General features: G+C 36.2%; 4 protein-coding genes across 4 annotated transcripts; 2 read left to right on the top strand and 2 right to left on the bottom strand.

The window, feature by feature from the left end:
- The first annotated feature begins 2,271 nt into the window (after positions 1–2,271).
- LOC145568266 (calmodulin-like protein 3) lies at positions 2,272–3,161 on the top strand. Its single transcript, XM_081627695.1, has one exon. The coding sequence runs from the start codon at positions 2,647–2,649 to the stop codon at positions 3,100–3,102; it is 456 nt and encodes a 151-aa protein (XP_081483821.1). The 5' UTR covers positions 2,272–2,646; the 3' UTR covers positions 3,103–3,161.
- A 1,497-nt stretch (positions 3,162–4,658) lies between these two features.
- LOC145567192 (DEAD-box ATP-dependent RNA helicase 45-like) lies at positions 4,659–10,273 on the bottom strand. Its single transcript, XM_081626434.1, has 3 exons — positions 9,741–10,273; positions 5,204–9,389; positions 4,659–5,100 (listed from the first exon to the last, which is right to left on the bottom strand). Exon 2 carries the CDS (start codon positions 9,280–9,282, stop codon positions 5,779–5,781), a length of 3,504 nt encoding a protein of 1,167 aa, XP_081482560.1. The 5' UTR covers positions 9,283–9,389; positions 9,741–10,273; the 3' UTR covers positions 4,659–5,100; positions 5,204–5,778.
- Positions 10,274–12,253: 1,980 nt separating this feature from the next.
- LOC145568265 (uncharacterized) lies at positions 12,254–13,256 on the bottom strand. The gene is made up of 2 exons (XM_081627694.1): positions 13,005–13,256; positions 12,254–12,886 (listed from the first exon to the last, which is right to left on the bottom strand). The coding sequence occupies exons 1-2, from the start codon at positions 13,010–13,012 to the stop codon at positions 12,319–12,321; spliced, it is 576 nt and encodes a 191-aa protein (XP_081483820.1). The 5' UTR covers positions 13,013–13,256; the 3' UTR covers positions 12,254–12,318.
- An 862-nt stretch (positions 13,257–14,118) lies between these two features.
- On the top strand, positions 14,119–16,617 carry LOC145566075 (protein FAR1-RELATED SEQUENCE 5-like). The gene is made up of 3 exons (XM_081625619.1): positions 14,119–15,268; positions 15,394–16,276; positions 16,479–16,617. Exons 1-3 carry the CDS (start codon positions 14,119–14,121, stop codon positions 16,615–16,617), a joined length of 2,172 nt encoding a protein of 723 aa, XP_081481745.1.
- Positions 16,618–18,368: the final 1,751 nt, after the last annotated feature.

The raw sequence follows: 18,368 nt of genomic DNA, 5'->3' as shown, positions 1-18,368 counted from the left end.
CGGGTGGAAAAATGATATATGGAAGCCAAATATGAAGGGTATAATACACGAAATCGGAGCAATTTAGGAGGTGTCAGGACCCGGTGTCAGAAATTCACGAAACACTACAAGATGCATCCTGAGGTCATATAATATTGTTTCGACCCATATATGACCATTATTCGGCTACGTAAAGGCCTCGTGAAAGCTTATAGCCAATACAAGAGGCGTGTACGAAAACGGGTAAATTGAACGTTTAAAGGCAAATTGGATGGTTCCACCCACCCAATTGGACTCCCGGAGGATATTAGAGATCATGGTAAACATCTCGACTATTTTTATTTCCGGGCTCAATAAAGTCAAAAATTTCCAAAATTGAAGGCTATTATCCACGCTTTTTGAGGAATTTTGAAGGTTTCGGGACCCTGTGTCGAAAAGTCTTGAGATAGTAGAGGATACATCCCGAGGTCATATATTGACGTTTGGAACCATATATGATCATTAGATGCTGTCATAAATGTCTGTGATAGGCTTGAATTTATTAAATCGATGCAAGTTGTAAATGGATAAATTGAACATTTAAAGGCAAATTAAATGATTCCACCCACCCAATTGGACTCTCGGAGGGTATTAGGGTCCATGGTAAACATCTCGGCAATTTTTATTTTCGAGCCAAAAAAGGTCAAAAATTGCCAAAAATAAAGCCTATTATCCATGCTTTTTGAGGAACTTTGGAGGTTTCGGTACTCGGTGTCGAAAAGTCTTGAGATACTAGGGGATATATCTCGGAATCATATAATGACGTTTGGAACCATTTATGACCATTATATGTTGTTATAAATGTCCGTGGTATGCTTGAGTTTATGAAATCGGTGCAAATTGTAAACGGGTAAATTGACCGTTTAAAGGCATATTGTATGGTTGTACCCACCCAAATGAATTCCGGGGGTGTATTAGGGTCCATGGTAAGCATTTCGAAAAATTTTATTTTCGGGTCAAAAATAATGAAAAAATGTCCAAAATTGAAGGGTATAATACACGATTTCGTGTCAATTTTTGACCATTTTTCAAAAAATAAACTGAATGCTTGGGGTGACTCTTGGGGTCATATAAGGAGGTTTGAAACCATAAGACACCAATATAGATGTCTATAAAGATATATATCTATACAAAACAAAATTTACTCAATCTGACTTAAAAATATTATGTGCTTCATACATGATAATATATCTTCTAAAGAAAATATAATTAGAATTTAGTACATTATAATACATTATAGATTTTAGAGTTGCATATTTCTTGTATAAAGTAATTTTAATTTATTTTTATATTGATTAATTAAGTGTAAATTATGTAGGATTTGATTAATTAAGCTCGCCCTTTGGGGTTTCTTCAAAGAAAAAAAATGTAAATTATGTATAAAGTAGTTGCATATTTGTAGGAGTAAAATTTGATAGTTTTTTCCGTCAATAAAAATTGATAATTTCAACTCATATTTCAATTTGTTTAATCTATGTAATAGGTTGATAATTTAAACTCATATTTCAATAACTTTAGTCTATTTAGAAAATTTTGACATGATTTTTAAAAAAAAATTTCTTTTCTTTTTTTTTTTTTTTTTTTTTGAAGCCACATGATTTTAATTCAATTGGGTAAAATTGTTAACTTGAAAAAACTCGTTTAATCAATCAACTAACACAAATCACCATAACATGTTTGTTAATTAGATCTAGGCAATCTAGCTTAAGATGTGAAAGTTATTATTCAATCCGTATTTGACTAACTTTCAATCATCAGGAGTTTTTTCAATTTGACTTGGGTAAATAAACCATTAACAAAGTTTAACCTACCCACTTATGTAGGGTTATAATTATACCGAGTCTTCTTATATGGCCAATGTCGTTATCTTACACTCGATTTAATTCATTAAAAATTCATTTTGTCAACTCTTAGTTTCTAGACAATAAAAAAAGATAGTCATGTACCTCCTATTTTAAACATACCAAGTCCAAAACAAGAGTATTTTACTTGTAAATTCTCAATAATTATACTACGTTATTATTAATTATATAATTAAACAACCAAAAGCATGTGATTAAGACCAAGTATTCCAACAGTTATGGACTCCATGAATTAAGAATGAGCTAGCCACGACGAAAAACGCGCCAATTCCAACTCCCTCGGGAAAAAAAAGAAAAAAGAAAAAAAAAAGATAAAATTGCATAATCTAAACCCCTTAAAACAGGAAGAGACAAGTATATATCCAACTGACTACTTATAAATCAACGACTCTTCGAAATTCTTGCCTCTTCTCCTAATTATCCTACTCAATTCTACCAATTTTCATCTTTTGCATCCAATTTTTTGGGTACAACTTTTTTGCCCCTCATTTCACAAAAACAAAATCTCTCCCTAATTAATTTTGCCATTTTTTTTTTTTTACGTTTTCGAAACTTACTTTCCCTTGCTATTATCCTCTTTGTTTGTTGCATTTGTTCTAAAGGTCTGTTTATTCCTCTTATCTCGATGTTCATTTCAAAGTCATCACATTAAATTTAACCATCTCCTTATTTGGAGATTGTAAAGAGATCATTATAATAAAACAAAGAAAGGTACGTAAGTCAAACGTTCTTGTTTGTTTATTTTCAGGGGTCTAAGTTCAAAGTAATGGATCAAGCAGAACTTAAAAGAGTTTTTCAGATGTTTGACCGGAATGGAGATGGGAAGATCACGAAAAAAGAGTTAAACGATTCTCTACAAAATTTGGGAATATACATTCCCGATAGAGAGCTTAGTCAAATGATAGAAAAAATCGACGTGAATAAGGATGGTTATGTTGATATGGAAGAATTTGGTGCATTGTACCAAACAATAATGGACGAGAGGGACGAGGAGGAGGACATGAGGGAGGCATTCAACGTGTTTGATCAAAATGGTGACGGTTTTATAACCGTTGAGGAGTTGAGATCGGTTCTACAATCATTGGGTTTGAAGCAAGGAAGAACAATTGATGATTGTAAGAAGATGATTAGCAAGGTGGATGTTGATGGTGATGGAATGGTTAATTATAAAGAGTTTAAGCAAATGATGAAAGGTGGTGGATTTGCTGCTTTAGGTTCGTAGATGATTTATAGTTTTATTTTGTTTTGTTTTTTCTTGCTAAGATATCGAAACCTCGAAAGAAGAAAGAAAAACAAAAGGAAGATTAATATAAACAAGATTGAAGAAGAAAAATATATTTATTAATCCTCATTGGAAGAGGATGCATGGAGAGAGATTATAGTAAGATCTCTAATTTTTATGAAATTCATGGAAAAATTGTATTTTTGATTCTTGTATAACCTAGATTATCAATGATGGGGTTTTGTTCACATTGAGATTTGTGATAATTTTCTTCTTTCTTATTTCTTTTCCTTTCTTTTTAATTTTTTGTACATTAGTAACTAAAATGCTGTTAATCAAAGATACATATATATATATATTATATAATTTTGTTTAACATAAAATAAGAATTACATGTAACTGAATCGATTTGTAAAACATGATAATAAGATTGAGCTATATAAACATCACCATTATTGTAACCATGGTTATGCACAAGTCCACATATTGCTACTCTGTATATTATCATATGAAGAATATATGTGTATTGTCTCTAATCGATTCTACCTAAGTTAATTAATACAAGTTCAACCCTTAAGGCTTAATTTAACTCGATCTTTGTCTCTAACCCGTGTTCAAGTAATTATACTGGTAACTGATTTGCCCATCCTTAAACCAAGTAATGATCAGTACAAGCATAATAGCCACCTGAAAATCAGAGAGTACACGGCGTACACCTGAGGCCCAGAGGGATTGCAAAGATAGATAGGTTTAGACAGCAAGAACCGGGCAAAAAGAGTGTTTATTATCTCTAAGAACTTCAGGACCTGGAAAACAGACAAAAGGCAATCTACAACATCCATGATCTTCTAATATCCATCCACAGTCTTACTGTAATCAAAACTACCAAAAAGCCTTCAGAGGTTCAACAGCCAATCCTCTAGATCCGGTTATAACTGGTCACGTACTGGTGGTCATGTGAAGGATAAGAGGGAAAGTAAAAAAACCGCTCACGTAGTTTCATGGCAGGACATAGAATGATAGACTTCACAAAAATGGAGTAACTTTCTTTTTGTGCAGTAAAACTTTCACTTAACTAGCAGAAACTGCTAGCTATGTTAACTTGACACCCTGTCGCACGTTGACTGTTGAATGTCGGATCTTTCAACACGACACCTAAATACGGAGTATTTAGTCGCATAATATAGATTTTTGTAAAATCTAGAGTGTAATAGGATCCAACATATCAGGCACAACACCCAAATCCGGTCTAAGCAACATAGACTGCTAGGCAACTTACTTTCTCTGTGGTGAGACATAAACTACCGAGGAGGTACAGGCATACAGCTACATGAGGTCACTACCTGGGTTTTTTTTCAGTCAACCAATCTCCTTTCTAGTATCTACTCCCAAAAGTAGGAATTCTAAAGTCTTTCTACCTAAAATTAACCATTAACTACAATATCTTAAATAGTATCCGAGTAATGCCAGTTGGTTCACATCCTTCATTGTCTTTACACTCCCCAGTGCTACAAAACTCAGGATCCATAAAATAAGTCTCCAACGTTCATAAGATCTCACCAAACAGCGGTACATAACACCAGTCCATCACTGTCCAATAACAAGCTTACTATTAACCATAATCTAAGGCAAGTCATCCTGTCAATATATACATCATCACCTTCAACAAACTCCCTACCCGATCTAACCAAACTAGTAAACATAATCTAAGGCAGGTCATCCTGTCAATTTATACATCACCTTTATCAAATTTTCAGACCCCATCTAACCAAACTAGAAACTGACAAAATTCGACAAACTAGCAAGGTAGCCAAAGGATTTATTTGAGAGCAAAAGATAAACCGTAATCTAAATTTAACCTTGAACAGAACCTAACCAATCACAATATCTTCAACATACAATATCACAAAGCTATAAAGATACTTCTGGGGGGAAGCAATTGCAATAACCCCATTAAAGCTTATACAAGGAAGTGCTTCTGGTTTTCCAACCGTCAACCTACAATCAGCAAAAAAAAAACATATGAGCTTTCACTCCGACCAAAATATCAAGAAATCAGTCAATGAGATCCATCATAATTAAAGGCTTGAAGTGCAGGTACCCAAATTGCTTTCTGTAAGCCTCCAGAAGCCACGCAAGACAGTAAGCCACTTCTGTCAAAAGGCAATGGTCTCCACTGATCCTCCCTCGAGCTCAGGGTAAAGATGAAAACGAGAGGAAAAAAAAAGGAAAAAAGAAATCGATCAAAAGAGGCACGGACTACCAGAGATCAAGCATAAATATTCAATTGCTGAACTGTTAAGTCAAATTAGTGAACTACAACATATTTTTTGGGAGAAAACATAGAAATAGATAACATTTAGGCAGGTTTATCCATGAATATCCTCATACCCCTAATCTGACATATACCTATGAATTTCTACTCCTCACAAGCAAAATCAGATATAAAGATGAATGATATACCAAGTATAGAGCATCATAGCTTAGCAAGTCCCATCCATCACAACAGAATCAATTAAGAAATGACAACCAGATTTAATGTTACAAAAGCAAAACATCATAGTAAAGTATAGCAAAGCAAATAAATGATGGTACACCAGCAGCATCTAATACTGATTCCAATCTCAGGATGACCAATGTACTACCATGAAGGCAGTACAAATAAGACTCTGGTTATCAGAGAATAGAATACCTGCCAGGTTGGGCCCCGCCTGGAAGAGAGATAGCTTGCGATGTGATATCCTCCAAAACCCTCTTCAGTTCTGCTTTAGCTGTTTTGACTGAATGCTCTGAACGTCCCTCAATGAAGAGGTATAGTTTACGTTCATTAGGACCTGCAATCTTGCCAGGAGGGTAATACTGTCCCCTAGTTGTGATGGCAGCTCCAGTCCAGTCAGATATAGGACCTAAGGTCTCCTTATGGGTCACCTTCCAGCGAGCATTCTGTGGGAAATCATTGATTTCAAGTTCTGCCTCATAGTGCTCAGGCATTGCATCTTGTTGTAGCTTAGCTAAATTCTGTTGTATCTTCATTGCTGCGGCGAGGGCAATTGTCCTAGCTGGATTATCTGCGGAATTGATTGACAGTATAGAGCCAGGCACTGAGCCAACTGTGCCCGACACCGAGGCAGGATGACCTGTGGTATCTGGTAACCCTTGCCCACCAAGAGCAGAGTTGGGTACAGTAACATCTGTTCTTTTGCGGACTTCATCATCTTCATCCTCTGAATCTGACTTGTCAAACTCAAAACCATACTCTTTGGCCTGCGCTTTCTTTGCTGCTTTTCGTGCTTCATCCTCCTGCTCATCAAACTTAAACCCACTTCCACCAAAACCTGTTCCATGGGCTTGCTCAAGACCCTGTCTCACCTTTGCCAAGAACCCATCGGCAAGCGCTTTCAGATCCTGTGGAAGGGGCTGCTCTGAGAGTTCCAAAGCTTTCACAAGATCAGGAGCATATCTTTCTTCATCTTCAGAGATAAAAGTAATAGCATGCCCCTTACGACCAGCACGACCTGTCCGGCCAACACGATGAACATAGTCTTCATAATGGTTGGGGACATCGAAATTAACTACTAGCTCAAGATCCTTTACATCAAGACCCCTAGAAGCAATGCTAGTAGCAATCAATAAGTTGCACACATTACTCTTAAAATCAGCAAAGGTGGATTCACGGTCCCCCTGATCTTTTCCACCATGAAGAGAAAGACAAGGATAACCACTCTTGAGTAAATCCTTAAACAATGCATCACATTTATCTTGGGAATGGACAAAGACCAGAATCTTTCCCTTTTCATACCACTCCCCAAGCAGTTCCAGGAGTCTAAGAAACCTTTCACTTTCAGGCCTAACTTCAACCATTTGGGTTATGTCTCTGTTGACAACACTTCTCCCACCAACCTGGATTTCCACCGGTTTATTCAGGACTTTCTTTGCCAAAACCTCAACCTGACGAGGAAAGGTAGCAGAAAATAATACAGTTTGACGGTCTGGTCTTATATTCTGGACAATTCTCGTTATCTGAGGTTCAAAACCCATATCAAACATCCTGTCAGCTTCATCCATGACCAAGAAGGTAACTCTTCTAAGATTTGTTATTTTACCACCACTTGTACAAAGTATATCTATCATTCTACCAGGGGTGCACACAACAATCTCTGCTCCTTTCTTCAGATCACCTATTTGCTGCGCAACACCAGAGCCACCAAATACAGGTACAGAGGTCAAATTCATTACTTTGGCAAATTTCTTTATGTCATTGTGAATTTGCTGGACTAGCTCTCTTGTAGGGGCCATAATAAGTCCTATTGGACCATCTCCAGACATCAAAGGTGGCTGGTCCTTAATGTGCCTCAACATTGGCAACACAAAAGCCAAGGTCTTTCCCGAACCAGTTTTTGCAATACCAATGCAATCTCGACCACTCATAATTACGGGCAAAGCCTGAGTTTGGATTGGCATTGGCTTCTCAAAGTTCATCTTTCTGATCACCTCCAGAATTTTAGTTGTTAGTCCAGTTTGGTGCCAGGTTTTGATTGGCTTTGGCACATCTTTTCCATGAACTTTCAGCTCCAGCTCCTTCCTGTAAGCATCAACTTCCTCAAGAGTCATCTTTGCAATATCCTTTACTTCAATGTAAAAATTCTTCCTGACATCTATATAATCAATCTTTGAATGATCAACTATGGCTAATTTCTCAGCTTTAGTCTTCTTCACCCTTTTAACAAACTCATCATCATCTTCATCCTCTAAATTCATTCCCCCGTCCTCTTGATCCTCATACTCAGGGTCTGAATCCTCGTCAGGCATTATTCTTCCAAGAAATTTCTTTGGAGCTTTCTTAGACACCTCACCATTGCTTTGTTGAATATTTTTATCCTTGCCATCCAATTCAGTACTTTCTGTATCAAGCACAGCACTACTCAGTTTCTCAACTTCAGGCAACACCATTGAGTTCATAAAGGCATCCAGAGGATCAATATCTTCCTCTTCAGCTGCAGCAGCACCCCCATTAGGTAATGCATTTCCATTCTCAACATCAACAGCCATAGGGTCACCAGCTTCAACTGGCGGTTTAAATACTCTATCCACATCCATATCTGTATCTGACTGCCCTTCTGTAGCAGCTTCTTCATCATCAGATTCACCTTCTAGTGTCCACTTCTTACCTGCTTTAGGTTCTTCAGCATTTGCCTCCCCAAGCTGTTGTCGTTCCTCTTCTTCCTTTTTCCTTCTCAGCTCTTGCCATTCCTGAACTCTCCTCCTCCGTTTCTCCATCTCATCATCCAATCTCTTCTGTTCCTCCTCCATGTCCTGTTCCTTTGTCTCCATTAATTCCTGAATTCTGTCAGGCTCATCATCACTCTTCTTCTTCTGGCTGTCCACACTATCATCCCGGTGCCTATGTGATCTGCTTTTATCTCGATCTTTTGATTTACTTCTTTCTCGGTCTCTTGATTTACTCCGTTCTCGGTCTCTCTCCTTGTTCTCATCATCTCTCTTTCGCCGTTTCCTATCTCTGTCCTTCCTCTCATCGCCACTGTCATCACTTACTGCTTCACGGCGCCGCCTCTCTCTCTCCTTATCTCTTTCTTCCCTCACCCTTTCCCTCTCCCTCTCTCTTTCACGTTCTCTCCTCTCGCGTTCTCTTTCTCTTTCCCTCCTCTCCCTCTCTCGCTCCCTTTCTCTCTCCCTCTCTTTATCTCTTTCCCTTTCCCTCTCCCGCTCCCTCTCTCTTTCCCTTTCTTTCTCCCGTTCCCTCTCTCTATCCCTTTCTTTCTCCCGCTCCTTCTCTTTCTCCTCTCGTTCTCTATCCTTTGCCTTCTCCTTCTCTCTCTCTTTCTCTCTACTTTCTCTATCTCCATCCTTATCTTTGTGATCCTTTTTCCGCTCCTTCTCCCTATCCCTGTGTTTATCCCTGGGCTTCTCTCTATCCCGATCCCTTTCCCTCTCCCTATGCTTCTCATCTACACTTCTATCTCTCTCCGACCGCCTACTCTCCCTATCCCTATCCCTCTCCTTCTCCCTGTCTCTCTTTTTCTCCTTTTCCCCATTCCTTTCCTTATCCCTCTCCCTTTCTCTTTCTTTTTCATGTTCACGGCCTCGACTCCTTCTAGACTCCTCCTTGGTCTCAATCTCCTCCTTCCCCGACTTTGATTTCACATCCTCAGATTCCCCCATAGATTATCCCAATCAATTCAACAAAAAAATAGTTGTATTATTCCACAAAGATTATTGCCTTGTAAATTAAAGAATTCTTCAATTAACGCTTGCTTCGCCGCCTACAACTGCAGCCAGCAAAACACTAATTTAGTAGTGTGAGAAATTGAAAGACAATAAACACACACATATCAAATTCAAGGGTAATTTCATAATTCAAACCTAAAATTAAAGGGTTCTGCAATACATTAACTACCAAATTCGATTCAACTACCAAATCAGGCTCGAAAAATCACATAATTAGAGGAAGAAAAAGCGAATTAGATTCAATTAATTAGGCTCGTAATTTCGATAGCAAAAGTTTAGAAATTCCGGAACCCTAAATTTGCTATACTGACAATTAAATTAAATTGGATCAACGATAAACCCTAGATTGTGAAATTGATTTCGGAAGATTACAAAAAGAAACAAGAACTTACCTGAGAAGTTGCTTCAATGGAAGATAGAAATATCTGAAGAACGCCTCAATGGAGAACGTGGAGTGCGCTTCAATGGAAAACTCGGAGGAGATAGAATGGCGCTGCGTATAAGTGAAAACTGAAAACCTCCAAAGGGAAAGAGGAGAAGAAATAAAAAATTAAAAAAAAAAAGCGCCGGGAGATTACGCGCATATGTCAAGTTGTCAACCGCCAGATGACTTAAGATCTAGAGATTTTAGATAATATCAACGGTCAGAATTCATTGTCATAAATTTTGTTTTCACCTTGTGATTTATGGAAAGAAAAATTTGTCAAAAAAAAAAAACCTTTTAAATGCACCATTTTGTAAAAAAAAAAAAACCTTTTAAAAACTTTTTAGCTAAATAAAACCCGATTTTTAACATTTTGGCAAAAGAAAACCCGAATGTGAATTTTTTTGTTGAAGACAACCAAGTGCCTCTAATCCACTTAATTAACTTCTAATTTATTCTAATTATCCTTTTAACACTCACTTAACCATTTTATAATTAAATTAATTTATAAAAATAAAAAAAGAACAAAAACCACAACCCACCACCCTCCTCCCTTTACCCCTCCCCTTGCAGCAGCCCTCTCCTTCCCCCCCCCCCCTTGCAGCAACTCTCCTTCCCCACGCCACCTACAACCCCTCATCCCCGGCGACCCACCTCCACCGTTGGTTGACTCCCCTTACCCCTTTACCTCCGGCCTGCTGTAACCCTCCACCTCCCCCTCCTTCTGAACATCTACCTCTCATTTCTCCCTCTAACACTCTCAAACACACTACCAAAATTTGCTATGGAAGCTTCAAATAAAGTTCTCCCACACATTCAATGTATTTTAGCTTCGATTTTATCTTATAATATGCTTGAATTTTGTAATTTTTAATTTGTTCATAAACCCTAGAAAAATCAATTTGGGGGTTTCTAATTTTGTGCATCTTGTTTGCAATTGATGCTTGTTTTGGTTTTGATTATGTATGTATATGATGCTAGGATAATTTAGAACCAAATTGCAATTGATTTGAGCAAATTAGAGCCAAATATTGAAAATTGCTTACTTGTGGTGGTCACCGGCGGGGATAAGGAGGAAAGGCATGGTTGGCCGACGATAAAGGGAGGTCGCCAGGGTGGGGGGTCCAATGGGGGGAGGGGGTGGTTGGGAGGTGGTGGTTGGCTAGTGGTTGAGACTTGGGAGGTGGTGGTTTGGAGGTGGTGGTGTTTTTATAAATTAAATTTAATTATTAAATAAAAAGGTGGGTTAGAGAGTGATTAAAAGAAAGAAACAAAAATTAGAGACTAATTAAGTGAATTAAAGAACAATTAGGAAAACAGGTTTCTCCTTGCAAAAAAATAAGGGTGGTGGTTTTTTTTAACCAAAAAGCTTTTAAAAGGTTTTTTGTAACAAAATGGTGCTTTTAAAAGATTTTTTTTAACAAATTTCCTTATGAAAATTAATTTTAGCACACTTTAATCACAAACTTTTAAAATAATTGGGGTATAAAATAGCTATTGTACATCAGTTGTAAAACAACAAATAAAAATTATCATGATATATTACCTCCGCTTCCTATTACTCGCTACAATTACCAAAAACGGATACTTCACATTATTCGCAACAAAGTGATTTTTTTTTTTAATAAGTTGTTTTATGTGATTTCACAAAATTACCCTTGCTTTTTTTAAAACCACCACCACTAATCTCCACTCTATCTTCATCCACCCAGAAATTTCTCTCTTTGTTCATCTCCCCTCAATTCGACTGCAACATTCTATGGCGTCCACCACCATCGCCACCTCCGTTTTCTCGCTCTTCATGTTCTTGTTGTTTCATCATTGCCGTTTTAAGCAATGGTCTGAGCCCTCAAAGCACAACCAATATGAGCAAAAAGACTATTCCACTAAATTACTGATTTTCTCCTATGATGTTGATTGAAGCAGTAAACTCGTAAAATGGAATTGATTGGATGAATCGTCAAACAGTGATATAAATACTCCAAGGAGGCCGAAGCCATGATTTGCCAAGCTAATGATACAGGCTGAACTCACTGAAGTACACCAAGACACCAGAACAGCTCAGTACTAGAATGGCCTAGCTTAACTAGCTCAATCACACTATATTACAACAGCTCAAACTACAAGATCACCAAGTCCAACCGAAGATAGCCAGTTAGGACTTACAAGCTAAGCTCGATCTATCAAAGCGACTCCCTAGAATACTAATGCTCCATTGGTACCCACTCAGTTAACCAAATTGAGCTCCAAGCACATAAAAAGCTAGTTTTTCTGAAAACTCGAAAGTTCATCCAGTATTGATTGGAACATTAACTTATCCACAATACTTAGCTCAATGAGGAAAACAACCATGAATAACTCAAACAATAAGGCCAAAATTCAACATGTAACATACAATTAAGACAATTATCTTCAATTTCTCCCAACAGACCAATCAAAGGCACTAAATAAATCAAAAATCAACTAAAAAACACCACAAAATAGAGCAAATTTCTTTGAAAATTGACACAATTTTTGTACAGCGAATAGAATCCGAATACATGAAATCAATGCAAGAAAGCATAAAGAGCAGTAGAAATATAAACCAAAAGAGCAGAAGTAACAAGAATAACCAAAGCAGCAACAGCATGAGTAGCAGATTTACTCCCACAACTCAACAAACCCAACCTAATTTCAATGACATTAACCATTGACAACATCAAAAACAAACACCCCATAACACTTCCAATAGCAGAACCCAACATTCCAACCCTCAATACTTTGGTATTAATGTGGGCCCTAAAAACTTCATCAACATCCTTGCTGTTTAATATGTTGATTGCAAGCTTTAATCCTTGCGCAACCAAGGACGAGAAAAGGAAAAAGCTAAACGAAACGACCTCGAATACGAGGAGTTTTTTAGCGACGTCGATGCCGGCGTCGCAAGAGGTGCGATTCTCGAGGCTGCGTTGGCCGGGAGTGGTGAGGGAGAGGCCGACGAAGACGGCGATTGTGAAGAGGGAGTTGACGTTGACGAGGCCGTCGAGAGCAGTGACGTGGACGCTTGTGGTGGAGTATGCGGCGGTTGAGTATGTCGGGGTTTGTTGGGTTGTACGATCTGGGTAGAAGTCGGATCTGCAATTGAACAACAAACAAAATCTGGGTTAATCTTGGATTTTTGTAATAATGGCGAAATTTAATTGACTGATTGAATTGAATTGATGAATAAAGGGAAAGAGATAAAGTAGCTCACCCTTCCATGGTTGAAGATGGAGATGTATTATTAAAATGCGTTGCTTTTTGAAATTGAGTAGGAGGGGTAGAGTGTAGAGAGGACGATGGTGCTTGTAAGGAAGGGAGAGTGATGGTGTAGGTAAAACATGGGTAAAGAAGGAATTTGTAGGTTAATTACTGTGATGTGTTGATTTTAATGTTGGTAGTTGTAGGAATGTAAGAATGTTACCTAATAATTTTGTCTAGCTTGTTAATTTGATGTGTTCTTGACCTTCTTTTCTAAACTGTGATCTATAAGTATCGTACATTTGTACCTGTATTGCGTTGGTTAATTTTTGTCATTTGCATGAGTTCGTTTGTCGAGACATTGCCTTTATACAGCATACGAATATGCTAATGTACTCACCTACATCACTTTTTATAATTTGATGAATAAATGTTGGTTTGAATTGTTGATGTCTGATTACATTACGTTGTAACTTGTTATTACTTTTACAATCAAAAGACAATTTGCTTGAAAATTATATACCTACTAGATAAAGCCCGTGCGATGTACAGTTTCTTTGAATTTATATATATATATATATATATATATATATATATATATATATAGGGGGAGGTTCAAGTGAGAACCTCTCTTAAAATAAGAACTCAATTTAAAGTAGGAACTTTTAATACTATCCATTGGATTAAAATGTAAGGTCCAGATTAAAGGGTTTACCCCATATAAAAACTTAAAAAAAAATCAGCCCCTTCCCCTTCTGCTTTCTCTCTCCTCTTGAGTTCTTCTTCCGTTCTTTTCTTTTCCCATTGTTGATTAATGTTCTGCGTATGATGAACAATTCAACCATACTCCATTGAATATCTTGCTATCAGGTTTGAATTTGGAATTTGGGTAAATACAAGTTATAGAACATGATGGGCACTAATTTATTACTGACGAAACTAGATAATTAAACATGAATTGTAGGGTCTGCCTACTATTGTAACAATTTTTTAATTGTAAAGTGGTCATTTTATTAATTAACAAGTTGTCATTGTTTATTTATTTTAATGTTTTATTATGTCTTTTTATTTAATTTGATTGTTTAAGTTGAACTTATGTTGCACATGTCATTTTTCAGATTTTTAATATGGACCATTCCTATTCCAATGGAGAAGAATCTGGGAGTAGGCGTACAGAAATTGAGCATTCCACACCTAACAGAGGAGAAAATCATATGAAAATTGTCAAGGAATGGGTGCCTATTTGTGAGGATGAAATGAAACCAAAAATAGGCATGGAGTTTGAAAGTTTAGAGGAAGGTGAGAAATTCTATAAAAACTATGCTCATCATGTTGGATTTAGCATCCGTAAGTCATCTAATAAAAAGGGAGAAAATGGTGAGAACAAATATAAGAAGCTTGTTTGCTATAAAGAGGGTTTCAAAGTACCATCAACGAACGGGAAGAAAAAATTGAGAAAGAGAAAGTTGACCAGGGAAGGGTGTAATACCTGGGTGGGATTTAGAAAAAATATCGGAGGAAACTATGAGATTTATAAATTTTATGAAGGTCACACCCATGTCCTTGCCACTCCTAGCAAGCGTCACATGTTGAAGTCAAATAGAGAAGTTACAAGTGTGCATAGATGCTTGTTTAAGTCATATACTCGGGCTAATATTGGAGCTAGTAAAGCACATCGTCTAATGAAGGAGCAAGTAGGTAGTTTTAGGAATGTAGGATGTAGTAAGCAAGATTTGAAAAATTTTCAAAGAGATCTGAAAGTTTATATTAATGATGCGGACTCAGACATGTTCATTCAAAATTTCAACAAGAAGAAAAAAATTAATCCATCATTCTATTTTGCATATGAGGTTGATGATGATTTGCATTTAAAAAGAGTGTTCTGGGCCGATGGCATTTGCAGGAAAAATTATGCTTTGTATGGAGATGTAGTGACATTTGATACTACATATGATACTAATCGATACAAGATGATTTTTGCTCCTTTCACTGGGTTGGATAACCATAGACTTTGTGTGTCATTCGGTGCTGCATTTCTTGCGGATGAAAAAACCGAGTCATTTGTATGGTTGTTTGAAAAGTTTTTGGATGCTATGGGAGGTCATAAGCCTGTTTCTATCATCACTGATCAGGATCCTGCTATGAAGGCAGCAATTGGACAAGTATTTGACTCATCCATTCATAGATTTTGCATTTGGCATATAATGAGAAAACTTTCTGAAAAAGTGGGATGTTCATTAAATAGTGATGATGATTTTAATACTCAGTTCAAGTCATGTGTGTATAGTTCGGAGACTCCAATTGAATTTGAGGAGGATTGGAAATTAATTATTGAAAATATAAACTCCAAAATAATAGTTGGTTATCACAATTATATGACATTCGTGATATGTGGATTCCAGCATACTTTAGAGATTTGTTTTTAGGAGCTGTTTTGAGGACAACATCTAGGTCCGAAAGCGAAAATAGTTTCTTTAGCAATTTCTCAAATCCGCATTTGAGTTTAGTGGAGTTTTGGATGAGATACGAAAGTGCTATTGAGTTGCAAAGGTACAACCAGTCCATTGAAGACGATGTATGCTCTTCTTCAAAGCCTGAGTTGAGGACAAATAGAGATTTAGAAAGGCATGCAAGTGAAATGTACACCTTCTCAAATTTTTACAAGTTTCAAAAGGAGTTTTGGGGAGCTTGTATGGATTGTGAAATTGAGGAAAAAAAAGATGTAGATGAAGGGCAATTGATAATAATTGCATATGTAAGCTACAAGAATTCCAAGACAAGAAAGATAATTTATAACCCTTTAAATCATATTGCTCAGTGTTCATGTAAGATGTTCGAATGTGAAGGGATCCCATGTCGTCATATCTTGTGTGTTTTAAAGGGAAAATGTCTACCTGAAGTGCCAAGCTACTATATTTTGAGCAGATGGACTAAAATGGCAGCAGGCAAGCCTATTTTCAATTTGGATGATGATGTTCAAGAAGGGAATTCACAAATAAAATGTGAAGAAAAATTAATTTCAGATAATTGGTGCAAATTCTTAAATTACATGGATATAGCAGGAAGGGACCCAGAACAACTCACTATTGTGTTGAAGGGAATTGAAAATATCTCGACACAATTAATAGAGTTAAAGGGTAATGTAACCGAAAGCAAGACAAATGAATTAGAGTCTTTTATTGGATTGACTGCTCCAGAGAAAGTAGAGATACTTCCATCCAAACAATCCAATACCAAGGGAAGTGGAAGTGGAGGTGGTAAGAGACTTAGAGGAGGAAAGGAAGTGTCAATGGAACAACAAGCAAAAAAGAAAAGACATTGCAAAACATGTGGAGAACAAGCTTACCATGATAGTCGAAATTACCCTACCAAACAATTATCTTAGGTAAGGTATTAAAATTTGCTTCTCTTGTTTTCATGTGGCTATGTTGTACTTATTATATTTTATATGCTCATGCTGTTGTTTTTGCTTGTGTTGTGTTTCTAGTGATTTTGCTCGTGCTAGTATTTGTCTTATGCTGCTGTTTTTGGGCAATGGCGACGTCGTTACAGTGAAGATGAAGATGTTGCTGCTTTTTCTTGAGCCTTATTATGCAAATGTTGATGCATTTGTCCACTTGTATTAGACTTGTTCTTGTTATTCAGATACATGATTATAATTTTTTGTAAAACTATTAATGTCGTATGTTATCAACTTATCATGACAAGTCTAATAGTCTAAATGCTTTTACACATCATTTGAGTAATACTTGAACCTCTTTTAAACTGATTTTATCTTTACCCATCAACAACTAACCAAGATACAATAATAATAACCACAAATATTAGGCTATGTGGGAGTTGAACCCACACCTTGTGTACAATAACACATTGCTCTACCATTTGAGCTAATAGCCTATAAATTAAAGAGATTGAAATACAGATTATACAATCAAATTAAATTTGTAAGCTATTTTCATTTGTGGTAAAGTGACGTTTGTGAAATAAGTGCTAAAAAGCTCAAAACTCATTCTACTAATCTCCTTTAATTATGACAAAAAGTGCACAAAATCATCTAAATTGTTGTCGTAAAAACAATGTTGTACAAATTGATATGATGATATCATACATTCATATCCCCAAATTATAAGATTGAAATTGAAAGATCCAAAACTATAATATTCTAATTGAGAGAATCAAAACTTTAAAAATACCTGAAAGTTTGCTGCTCAGATAACTCGATTTCACTATTATTAGATCTACATTTTGGGTGAAATTAAGGTTGTCGAGCCGTTTGGTCAGAAGAATATTATGAGAAAATGGAGTAGAAGATCTATAATCATGTATATTAAAGAAAAATTGAACATGATATAAAAGAACAATTACGCATAACATCAATTTAAGAGGGAAAGGAAAAGAACAGGAAGAAGAGCTCAAGAGGAGAGAGAAAGAATAATAAGGAAAAGAAAAGAACAGGAAGAAGAACTCAAGAGGAGAGAGAAAGAAGAAGGGGAAGGGGCTAATTTTTTTTTAAGTTTTTATATAGGGTAAACCCTTTAATCTGAGCCGTAAATTTTAATCCAATGGATAGTATTAAAAGTTCCTACTTCAAATTGAGTTCTTATTTTAAGAGAGGTTCTCACTTGAACCTCCCCCTACACACACACACACACACACACACACACACACACACACACACACACACACACACACACACACACACACACACACACACATATCAAAAGATTATATTTTATATTTAATTAATTTAAACCGGGAAATCTTATTCGCCAATTTTACTTACGTGTCATTTAAATTATTTAATTCTAAAAGAAATTAATAATCTCGTATTTAATTGGGTACCACTAAAATTTATTATCCTACATGGCGCACTGAAAAAATTAAATCCTACGTGGCTCTCTAAAAACTAGGGAAAAAAACTCCCCTTTATATATATATATATATATATATATATATATATATAAGATTGAATGTCGAATAAAAGTAAGTGATTAGTGATAGCATAATAAGTAATTCTATATACAGATTTACATGAAATATTTGTGCAATTTTTTAATGCTTTTGATTTGTGGACTGTCAACTTTCGAGGTTAGTGACGTTTTAATTGAGCAATGTTGAAAAATCGTCATAATGAGAATTTTCATATGCAATCTCAAATATTTGGTAGTGTTGGTATTGTCATCAAATTAATGAACATGTCTTGAAAAGAGAATTCGCATAAACTAAAATCTTGTTCAATTTGCCTAATTTTATTGAACTTAAACGATTAGTGTTGTTTATAACTAAATATTATCGACATAATCAATATATATTGATTCTAGCGTTATCTAATTCGTATTAAATAAACTTTTTTCTAAAAATAAATTTTATCAATTAC

This window comes from Chenopodium album, chromosome 11 (assembly GCF_948465745.1).
Source record: "Chenopodium album chromosome 11, dcCheAlbu1.1, whole genome shotgun sequence".
Taxonomy (NCBI): Eukaryota; Viridiplantae; Streptophyta; class Magnoliopsida; order Caryophyllales; family Amaranthaceae; genus Chenopodium; species Chenopodium album.
Note: the sequence above shows the minus strand (reverse complement) of the source record. Positions and strands in the feature narration are given on the sequence as shown.

Bases quoted from the DNA above. Each gene is read 5' to 3' on its own strand.
- LOC145567192 (XM_081626434.1), bottom strand. From the start codon at position 9,282: ATGGGGGAATCTGAGGATGTGAAATCAAAGTCGGGGAAGGAGGAGATT.
- LOC145568266 (XM_081627695.1), top strand. From the start codon at position 2,647: ATGGATCAAGCAGAACTTAAAAGAGTTTTTCAGATGTTTGACCGGAAT.
- LOC145566075 (XM_081625619.1), top strand. From the start codon at position 14,119: ATGGACCATTCCTATTCCAATGGAGAAGAATCTGGGAGTAGGCGTACA. The intron at 15,269-15,393 runs GTGTGTATAGTT...TGTGGATTCCAG, and splicing joins TAATACTCAGTTCAAGTCAT to CATACTTTAGAGATTTGTTT. The intron at 16,277-16,478 runs GTCAATGGAACA...TTGTGTTTCTAG, and splicing joins CTTAGAGGAGGAAAGGAAGT to TGATTTTGCTCGTGCTAGTA.